Source organism: Seriola aureovittata, chromosome 10, assembly GCF_021018895.1.
Source record: "Seriola aureovittata isolate HTS-2021-v1 ecotype China chromosome 10, ASM2101889v1, whole genome shotgun sequence".
Classification (NCBI taxonomy): domain Eukaryota; kingdom Metazoa; phylum Chordata; class Actinopteri; order Carangiformes; family Carangidae; genus Seriola; species Seriola aureovittata.
In genome coordinates, this window is record NC_079373.1 from 22,003,149 (window position 1) to 22,014,478 (window position 11,330).

Sequence of the window (11,330 nt, forward strand, 5' to 3'; positions counted from 1 at the left end):
TGTGATTACTTGCGTTCAGCCTGATGTCCGAGGGAATAATTAAATGTATAATGGGATATTATCGTATTAATTTATACAATATATTACTTTATACAATTTATACTTAAACTTTCAGTCGGGCCGCTTGTGAAAGTGCCGTGTTGGTCCTTACCAACGCTGAGTGGTCCAGATGTCTGTACGTAAATGTGATTTCCTCGCGAGGCGCAGACGCACCGGTCTGAGGGCAGTTTTCTTTTTAAACTACCGGACAGTTAATGCGGTGTTACTCTGTCATTAACCTCAAGAGCATGAAAACATTAAGATTTGGCCTAACTCTTGTTCGACAGTAAGTGAATTTGACATTGACATAGGCTGTTTTAATGATAAAAGTATGATAAATACCTTGTTTACCACAGAAGCTCCGAGTGGTGCTGCTCGTCGGTCCCATTTACCATTTTTGGACCTAAGTTTGGAAAAAGCTATAAAATATTTATTTATTAATATATGCGGATAGTTGGTATCTATATTAGTGTGTGCGCGTGTGTGGAAAGTTGAGAGCAAACTTGCGAAATTATTTAGTGTAGCCCATTACTACTTAAAAACTAGTTACATGACTGAAGTCTGTGGTCTGTATTTAGCTTTAGCTGGATAGGTGCTATGCCACCCCAGCAGGTGTCACCCATTACTGACGGGCACAAAGCGTCTTGACAGGGAGTAGCCTCCCTGCTTTTAACGCAGCCTTGATTTTGTTTTAAAATTAGCACATACAAAGTGGTTACCGGACTGTCAAAGCTAACTCTAAACAAGGGCAGTTTCACACGCAGCTAGCGGGGATTCGTGACCCTCATTCAGCTCTCCCAGTTTACTTCACGGGCACTCCGTACTTTCAAGTCCAGTCTGGGGTCTGTGGACACTGCAGTGCCTCACAATGACCGCCAGAGGGCTGAATGAATGAATCATCCAGTCCATGGAAAGGATGCCTCAATGAGTAATGTATTGTCAGTAGGTTACATCTGGTCACACTAAATCTGTAAAGCAAAACTTGATTTTTTGATTTAGAAATTTCGTATAATATGATAATTTCTTTGTTTTAATAATACATATGTAGTTATAAAATCATTTTACTTATTAATTGTTTGCAGGTCATTGTTGGCATCGTTCAGAGTAAATAAAAACATTTCTTCACATCAGTGCAGGGATAAATTCTACAACTAAAACTACATATGACATTGCAAGCAATGGATAATACTGGAGATCAAATGATTAAGTCATTCGACAAAAAATGAATCATCTTAATTAAACATCTGCAATAATTTTGATATTAGTTATCAAGCAAAAGTGCAAGCTTACTTAAGGACTTCCTGCTTTTTCTCTGTAAATGTATATAGTTTTAAATCAAATCTCTGGGTTTTGGACAGAGAAAAGCAAGCAATTAAAAGACATTACCTTGGGCTGTAGGAAACCATGAAAGGCATTTTTCACTGTTTTCTGAAATTTTATAAAGAACTAATCAGCTAATTGAAACAATAACTTAACACAGCCACTGTTAGACAGACAGGAGCATATATAATTATTAGCAGTGATTATAGTCCTGCAATAACAGGAGCAAGGTTTGAACATCTTCCCTGTTGAAAGGTCACTGAGCAAAATAGTTATACTGGGATCATATATCCTTGTGTATATATGATATTAAGCATGAAATCAAATTCATGACAGCTGGACAATGGACTCTTTGAGCTTCTTTAACTAATCTGTTGGTTAGTTTAATGTTGACAATGATACATCATTTATTTCTTCTAGTGGGGAAACCCAGTACAACAAAGAAGGCCTCCTACAAGGTATGCAACAGGAGTATGATTCATGATATCTATACTAAGATACTGAGAAAATCTAATCAATTTCTCCCTCTTTCTTTCTTGACCTTTCTCTGCATCCTACTTTAATCTTCCCATCCTCCTCAACCCAGGCCAGGCTATAGATTCACCTCTGTCTGAGACTGGGCTACAGCAGGCCGAGGCTGCAGGCCAGTACCTGAAAGATGTCAAGTTCAGCAACGTGTTTGTCAGTGATATGCTGCGGGCCCGGCAGGTACCATGTTGTAGTTTTGCAATGGGAGCAAGCTATGAATCTTAAGATGAAAAATGAATCAAAACTTTGCAGGATTTGTATGATTTCATGTAATGGAAATACACTACCGAATTTCTTATGTACATTAAATAACTGTCTTCAAATCAAGGACCTCACACCTGAGAAATAGAGAAACTTTATACAACATTCCTTCTTCCTCTCTGTTGTCAGATAATCTCTCAGTATGTCATGAGATGATTGTGTTTTTTTTTCTTCTAGACTGCTGAAACAATAATGAAACACAACAGCAGTTGTTCTGGTCTACAAATGGCATGTGACCCTTTACTTAAAGAGATAGTGAGTGACACCTCTTCTGTGTGATGTTATAACTTCATAGCTAAATTTTTTCTCATTAAAACGGTATCTTAATTCATTTTAATTCAAATAATAAATAAGCTGAGTTATCCAGTTAATGACTTGTGTTTCAGAGCTTCGGAATAGCAGAGGGTGGACGAGTGCAGGATGTGAAGGACATGGCCAAGGCAGCCGGTCAGTCATTTCCGGGCTTCACACCTCCAAAGGGGGAGACTCAGGAGCAGGTGAGGTTGGGGTGGCAGCTCAGAAAGAATGGAGTAACTGCTTGTCAAAGGATTTATTTTAATATTGGTCCTCCTCTTGGTCTTTTCCCACATGCATTTGTTTGTCTCTCTCTTTTTCCTCCTCCTCTTCTTGTTATTCTGTTGTTAATTGTGACATTTTCACAAAATTGCTTGGATTAAAATCATGCTCTGCACAGGGTACCAACAGCACTGTACTTTAACTAGAATTTATTTGTTTGTTAACCTACTGCTGATTCCAAAATTTCTTTTTCAGTTGTGTGTCCATGAGCTAGGATCATCTTGGCATTCAAGGCTTTTTGAAAATGACCTATGAGTACTCATGCAATAATGTACTGTAGTAATAATGTACTAACAACTCATGGGTCAGACCACAGCCTCGACCTTCATTTTGATCTAAACTACACACCTGGGAAGTTTCATGACTATCTTGCACAGTTGTGACACTACCGCAGTGACAAAATCTATCCGCAGACATATAAACACCTGCCAAAGCACTCAAATCAACCTCTGTGGCAGTTCCCACCACACTAGGTGTCTATAGGACGATATTTTGCCATGACGACACAGACACACACAGACTCACAAGGTGAAAACAATACCGGCTCTGCTGTCGTGGCTGGTAATAATAGTAATGATGAAATTAAATCCTTATGCACACTTACCTCCAGTCATGGATATAGCATGTGCCCTGATGCAATGTACACATAGTAAGCTACCACTAGGTGGCAGAAAACACTCATGTCCTCAGTCGACCACTTTCTCTGCAAGGATGTAACATGCTATGTCATGGCCTCTTTGCATCCACACGATTGTGTTTCTTATGTATCTGCCAGAACACTTGGTGTGAATCGGGGGGGGGTCAAAGTACGTGCCCTTCCACTGTCAAACAACTGCAGAGTGTTCGTCACTGCCCCTGATTAAAAAGTCACTGCTTAGCTTTCTGTTATTTGTGTTAGAGGTTGTGTGGGAGGACTCTGGGGGGGTAGGGAGGGGGTTCTATTTCAAAGATACTTCGTCAGGCTTCATCTATTGGATCTTGGCTTGGACGTTAACTCTGTTCCAACCCTGTACGTGACCAGCACATGATGATGATGATGCACATATACAAAGATAGATTTGACGTAAGCACAGAGCGCCCCAATCGGTGTCAGCGACAGGCCTCCCTCCCTGCTTTCCTAAACAAGTTACAGGTTGTTGTGTCAGGATGAAACTGGAGTTGGCATGTGTGTTTTTGATGGGAACGGGTCTGACTATGTTGTGTTGTTCTGAATACAACACCCTTTAACTTTTATGCCTCACAGCTGCATGTAATCACATTTCCACAACGTACATTATGCTGTTGGTGTAGAAAGAAAACAATAGAGAATCAGCGAACAGTGAACAGTTTATAACAGGCTTTTGCTCTGTTCAGGTGAAGGAACGAGTCAAAGAGTTTATGGAGAAAATGCTCCAGCGAATTGGAGACGAACACTGGAATCACAGAGGGGAGGATGAAACCTCCTCATCTGCTCCGCCAGAAACATCTCCTGTGGAGGGGAAGCCAGATGATGGGGTCAGGGGTGTCCCAGTCCATGCTTTGGTTGTCACCCACGGGGCGTACATGTGTGTGGTAGTGCGCTACTTTGTGGAGGAGTTGCATTGTTCTTTGCCCCAGGGTTCGGACAAAGCACATATGTTCGCTTTAAGTCCTAACACAGGACTCTGTCGGTTTATACTAACTCTGAGAAAAGAGGACGACAGGTTCAAATTGTCAGGGATCAGCTGTGTGTTCGTCCACAGGGGCGACCATGTTAAACAGTAGGAGCAGAGAGGGCTAGATGAGGGGACGGAAGACAGAGGTTTGAAGGAAAAACTGCTGAGACTTAATACTGAAAGTTTACAATTCAGATGATTATTTTAAAATGTTGCTTATTTATTTTTTTCATTTGGAGCTCAGTCACCTCACAATACAGTTCATTCAATTAATGGACAAGTTGTTCATTATTGGTATGTTTTCACAGTGGAATTATCAAGATAAACATAATGCTTTTTCATCATTTTATACAGTGGCCTACAGTGTCGTATATTCAGGATTTTAATGCAATTTCATGGTTTTAGCACCTTGATTTCACCACAGATAGTTTGTGTTGCAGAACAATGTCATCATCACTTTGTTACTGTCTAGTTGTTCATTACTGTAAAAGTGGGCAGTTTTGTGCTCTAATGAGTCTGAGTTTCTATATATACCCTCCAGGAGATGATAGATTTTATGGAGGAACACAGACCACAACTGCAACAGTGTTGACTTTTTGGAAATCAGTGACTTTTTCATTGTTGTGAATTAACACTTCGCTCAACAAGGACAAACATAAGCCAAGACCTCATGTGTTGTACTTTAGCATGTGTGCACTGTTTCTGCACTGCATTTTGTCACTCCACTCTCACTGTAAAACTAAATTATTTTTAGAGGTATTTCATACTGTGAAATCTAGGGAATGTACAGTATGTGACTACTGAAATGGATTGTATGGAAAAAAGTATTTTACAGATTCAGTGGCTTGTTGTCACTGGGTTTTTGTAAATGAAAACACTATAATGTAAGAATGCTGTCTGTTTCTTGAATAAGAAATTGTAGCTGTTGCATGTTTCTGTGTCATAGTGTTAATTTTGGAGACTTGCCAACAGCAAGATAAGGTGTCTTCCTGATAAAACTCCTTAAATACACACATTCAGTCTACATTGATTCTCATTTGTTTTTCTTTGCATCTTTGATTTTACATTTTCACTGAGTGTCATTTGCAGCGCAGAACATTATCGTCTACATTCATTTCATATACATTACTTCGTTTGGACATTATTTGTCCAGGCCCAATGTTTACCACTTACATAACCAATAGGTTGTGTGCATAATAATCATGTGATTTATGTGGCAATTTATTTGTTGTTCTTGTACGTTTTGTGCAGTTTTTGGCCAGGAACATATTGAATGTTAAAGTAAATCTTCGCTGACTCAAATACAAGTAATCACTATAACCTGAGCAGAAATGACTTCAAACTTTAAGGCACTTACTAGTATTTTAGAGTTTTTTTATTGGACTTCAATGAAATTGTGAACATCAGAGGAGAGGAAAGGACATTAGCCCCACAGTCAATCCCACTTCCTATTTTTCCATCAGTATGTAATGATTTGCTAGACAGGAAATTACTTTTATTGGTTATCTGGTGATACATAAGTGATTGTGTAAACAAGGACTAAGGAGAGTCTTGTGTGGATCTGTGCCCAGAGGGGCTGCTGTTGATTGGTGGGACTAATGTGTGAAATTTCAATTTGTTTGTGTCATAGGTCATTCCTTCACGCTGTTTCACACTGTCCCTCATGCAGATATCCCAGAGCAGGTTTTTAATGTGTCTGCAAATCTCTTTTGATGCCAGCAAAAATACAAATTGACAATCCACAGAATAGTAACCATTTATTTTTCCACATTAGAAATAACACAACATGAAATATATAAATAATAACATAGTAGACAAGGAAGCAAATCATTAAACATGTTTCAATAAATAAATACATTTTCATTGCTGTGACTATTGGTGTCCGGCACCTGACATAATTTGATCTTGTTTATGAATGGCTCAAAAACAAGTTTTGTTTTCAGTAACAATAATATGCACTGGTTCATTTTTGTTTTCTCAACAGATGTATGTATAAATATTCATAATTACTTACAGATTACACATTTTTACATATACAAAACAAACATTGCCACATCTGGCCCAAGGTTTAAAATTTAACTGACAAAAGAGGTTCAAGGACTGCAGGACGCTGGACCAAACTTGCCTCATGATTCTGTTCGAATGTTGCCAAACTTATCCTTCATCTGCTATTCAAACAGAGGATCTGCACAAGCCACTGTGATGTAACAAGGTTTATTATGAGCATATTACGTAGTGTAAGTGTTCCATAAAAACTAAATCTGAAAATTTTGATTCAAAGATTTTATGAAATGCTATCTTTTTTTCTCAGGAGTTGTAAAATATTTATTGCTTTCACATGACCTCAAACCAACCTCTAATGTCAGCCTGACTCCTTAGTAAGTCATTCTGTCGCTTCCACTGATACCGCAGTCCACAAATGTATGACAAGGTATCTACAGGTACTTACGTCAATCATGCAGTCAAACATAAAGTGAGTTTTCAAAACAAACATAAAGACTTGCACCCCCTCTTGACTTTTCATTTAATAAACCCAAGTTCAGTATCTTAGTCTTGTTATGCCCGGTCTGCAATATTAGTCTTGACAGGACTGACAGGCCCGTTTGGCTGTAAGACCCGCAGGGGATCATCACAGGAGGTGATAGTCTCTTTAGACACAGCACCGGCCTGGTCCTGCTCAGGCTGCCCATGAGATGTATCCTTGTGATCTTTGGCAGAATGTGAAGGATGTGAGTGTGATCTTAATGGATCAGAGGGGTTCACCTCGTCACTCCTCCTCTGTCTCTTCACCAAGGGACCCAGGAACCTCTCCAGCAGTGCTGCAGAAGGTTCAGGTGGCTCCCAGTAAGCAGCTCGCAGCTCCGCTCCCTCCAGTTTGAGCAGCAGGCCCGCAGTTGTAGAGTAAAGCGTGTCATGGTGGTTTGCCAGATCTAACCAAATGCGCCAGAAGAGGCAGTCTTCTCTGTCCTTTTGCCTCTATTCATTAGAAAAAAGCAGACAGAATATTTATATCACTGTTTTCCCTGCAGTCATTTCATGACTTCATTCATTTAAAAAGAAAGACTCACAGAGATGTACAGCTCTCCCTTTGAGTCCATACAGAGGAACCGTTTTCTTCTCAAATCAAATATGGACACAAAGTTGCTTTTATCTGTTCTTACTGGCAGAACAACTGCAAGAAAACAAGATTCAAACAAATTAATTTCATATTATGTATAAAGTTTCAACATGAATTGTCCTGGCTGCCAGGGTTGTAATTTGTTTGTATAGATGACATGCAAAATATGCTTTGGACACCTAAATTACAACATATATTAGTGATTGTATTCAGAGATATACCATTCAAAATCCTTTTCTAAATTTTTATCTCTATGGACGAATACATTTTTTGGCCTTTAAGGACATAAATGTAAAGCAGGTTTTGCACTCTGAGAATTAAATTAACTAAACTGGACAAAAAACAATGTTGCATTTAGTGTTTTACAGGCTTTCATCATTTGCAATTGAACTAATTATGTTTGTATGGATATATATAGACTTACCTAGAAAGTCTCTGTGAATGCTTCTTTTTATTGATCCACTCAGTTCTAAGTAAAAACGGCCCATACCAGCAGATGTATCTGCATGCGCTCCTGTGTCGAAGCTGCTCTGCTGGTGTTGTGGTTGTTGCTCTGGGTCCTGGAGCCTCGGTCTACAATCCACCAGTACAGACACATGTATGGCAGTCAGGATGAGTGAGATGACAGCTGGCTGCATGATCAGTGGAGATGCCGTGCTGTCTTTCCTCTAGCAGCGCAAATGTTCAGGATGGTGTGAGGGCAGCTAATGGAGGAGGAGAAAGTCCAACAGGTCTATTTAAACAGAGGGTCGATAAACCGGCTAACTCATTTACCAAAATGACTCAAAGCCTGCCTGTTTTTCCATGCTTAAGGGTTGCCTAGGTGGAATTCTTGTAGACTCTAACAGGTAAGATACAATTTTATCAGTATGAGGCCATAGTTTTATTGCTCTGAATGGCAGTACCTCCACATAAAATTATATTTTTTTGCCACCGTGTGCTCAGTTCCTAAAAAAATATATCAGTAATTAATCATGTACTGCAACAAGCCAGAGAAAAAGAGAGAGGGTGAAGAGACATTCGGAAAAGGATGATGGAGATTCAACTTTCTGGGATTAGACTCATTTGAGGCTCTTAAGACTCTGATCAAGAAAATGAAGCGGGGTAAGAAGATCAGGCTTCCAAAACTAAGAAAAAAAAAAAAAAATTAAATTTGAAAGTAATTCTCAACCCTAATCTATATAACAGGCCAAAATAAGTCATGCACACCTTTACAGTTTAGGTATGAATCACTGGTGGATAATGAAGATTTGAGGCTGTTGTGTCACCATGTCTTGACTGAAATCCAAAGTGAATGACTCATACCTTGCTTGTTAATTAACTGTACACACTTCTGCAGCCTCTCACTTCCTCTCACTAGTGTGGATGCCCAGTGCCTGTTGTTGAAAAGCTTTGTAACCTCGTTCTTGGTGGTTTTTATATTTTTACCTCATTGGAAAAAAAATTAGAATTTCCTGAGATCTCAACAATTCCTTTTTTTTTATTTAAGTCCCTGAAAAGTTGACATTTACAGAGCCAAGGATTTTGGCCCAAAGCAAGAAGATCCGGGTAAAGCTTTCAATTGTTATACAATGTTTTTTATACACTATTCTTGGCACATTTGTGAGAAGCTGTTAGGGCAGCTCGTGATGGCTAAACTGTTGGCAATATTTAGAGGAACTGTGAAAAAGTAAACCGATACACAGCCTAAGGATAGCGCATATTGGGACACTGGGAGGAATGTTGCTCAGTAGCAAATAGTTTAAGGTTATGCTTATAGCGGCAATAACAATAACCACCTTTGTGCCTTTTAGGGAGTATGTTTTATGGTGATCCATAGTATAGTAAGGCATAAAAATGGCAAAAAACGTCATAGTATAGTAAGGCATGAAACGTCATATAAATGTCAAAAAACGTCATAGTATAGTATGGCATAAAAATGTCAAAAAAACGTCATAGTATAGTAAGGCATGAAACGCTTTAGTATAGTAAGGCATAAAAATGTCAAAAAACGTCATAGTATAGTAAGGCATGAAACGTCAGAGTATAGTAAGGCATGAAAATGGCAAAAAAACGTCATAGTATAGTAAGGCATAAAAATGGCAAAAAGCTTCATAGTATAGTAATGCATAAAACGTCATAGTATAGTAAGGCATAGAAATGTCAAAAAAAACGTCATAGTATAGTATGGCATAAAAATGTCAAAAAAACGTCATACTAAAGTAAGGCATAAAAATGGCAAATAACGTGATAGTATAGTAAGGTATGAAAATGGCAAAAAACATCATAGTATAGTATGGCATAAAAATGACAAAAAACTTCATAGTATAGTAAGGCATAAAACGTCATAGTATAGTAAGGTATAAAATGTCAAAAAAAACGTCATACTAAAGTAAGGCATAAAAATGTCCAAAAATGTCATAGTATAGTAAGGCATAAAACGTCATAGTATAGTATGTCATAAAAATGTCAAAAAACGTCATAGTATAGTAAGACTTAAAAATGTCCTAAAACTTCATAGTATAGTAAGGCATGAAACGTAATATTATAGTAAGGCATTAAACATCATAGTACAGTATGGCATAAAAATGTCAAAAAAATATAGTATTGAAAGGCATAAAATGTCAAAAAATGTCATAGTATAGTAAGGCATGAAACGTCATAGTATAGTAAGGCATAAAAATGGCTGAAAAACATCATAGTATAGTATGGCATAAAAATGTCAAAAAACGTCATAGTATAGTATGGCATAAAAATGTCAAGAAACGTCATAGTATAGTAAGGCATGAAACGTCATAGTATAGTAAGGTATAAAAATGTAAAAAAACATGATAGTATAGTATGGCATAAAAATGTTGAAAAATGTCATAGTATAATAAGGCATAATAATGTCATAGTATAGTATGGAATAAAAACATCAAAAAACATCATTGTATAATAAGGCATAAAAATGTAAAAAAAAACATCATAGCATAGTAAGGCATAAAAACGTCATAGTATAGTAAGGCATGAAACGTCATAGTATAGTATAGCATAAAAATGGCAAAAAATGTCATAGTACTGTAAGGCATAAAAATAGCAAATAACGTGATAGTATAGTAAGGCATGAAAATGGCAAAAAACGTCATAGTATAGTATGGCATAAAAATGACAAAAAACGTCATAGTATAGTAAGGCATAAAACGTCATAGTATAGTAAGGTATAAAATTAAAAAAAAAACGTCATACTAAAGTAAGGCATAAAAATGTCCAAAAATGTCATAGTATAGTAAGGCATAAAACGTCATAGTATAGTATGGCATAAAAATGTCCAAAAAACGTCATAGTATAGTATGGCATAAAAATGTCAAACAGCGTCATAGTATAGTAAGGCATAAAACGTCATAGTATAGTATGGCATAAAAATTTTAAAAAACGTCATAGTATAGTATGGCATAAAAATGTCAAAAACCGTCATAGTATAGTAAGGCATAAAACGTCATAGTATAGTATGGCATAAAAATGGCAAAAAACTTCATAGTATAGTAAGGCATAAAAATGGCAAAAAACGTCATAGTATAGTAAGGCATGAAACGTCATAGTATAGTAAGATATAAAAATGGCAAAAAACATGATAGTATAGTTTGGCATAAAAATGTAAAAAAAAAACGTCATACTAAAGTAAGGCATAAAAATGTCCAAAAATGTCATAGTATAGTAAGGCATAAAACGTCATAGTATAGTATGGCATAAAAATGTCAAAAAACGTCATAGTATAGTATGTCATAAAAATGTAAAAAAACGTCATAGTATGGTAAGGCATAAAAATGTAAAAAAACATCATAGTAAGGCATAAAACGTCATAGTATAGTATGGCATAAAAATGGCAAAAAACG

General features: G+C 37.3%; 2 protein-coding genes across 2 annotated transcripts; one reads left to right on the forward strand and one right to left on the reverse strand.

Annotated features, from left to right (window-relative positions):
- The first annotated feature begins 11 nt into the window (after nucleotides 1-11).
- On the forward strand, nucleotides 12-5,382 carry tigara (TP53 induced glycolysis regulatory phosphatase a). Its single transcript, XM_056386930.1, has 6 exons — nucleotides 12-325; nucleotides 1,780-1,817; nucleotides 1,946-2,067; nucleotides 2,326-2,403; nucleotides 2,535-2,645; nucleotides 4,078-5,382. The coding sequence occupies exons 1-6, from the start codon at nucleotides 255-257 to the stop codon at nucleotides 4,465-4,467; spliced, it is 810 nt and encodes a 269-aa protein (XP_056242905.1). The 5' UTR covers nucleotides 12-254; the 3' UTR covers nucleotides 4,468-5,382.
- A 720-nt stretch (nucleotides 5,383-6,102) lies between these two features.
- Nucleotides 6,103-8,197, reverse strand: LOC130176073 (fibroblast growth factor 23-like). The gene is made up of 3 exons (XM_056386932.1): nucleotides 7,901-8,197; nucleotides 7,427-7,530; nucleotides 6,103-7,334 (listed from the first exon to the last, which is right to left on the reverse strand). Exons 1-3 carry the CDS (start codon nucleotides 8,112-8,114, stop codon nucleotides 6,915-6,917), a joined length of 738 nt encoding a protein of 245 aa, XP_056242907.1. The 5' UTR covers nucleotides 8,115-8,197; the 3' UTR covers nucleotides 6,103-6,914.
- Between the last annotated feature and the right edge of the window lie 3,133 nt (nucleotides 8,198-11,330).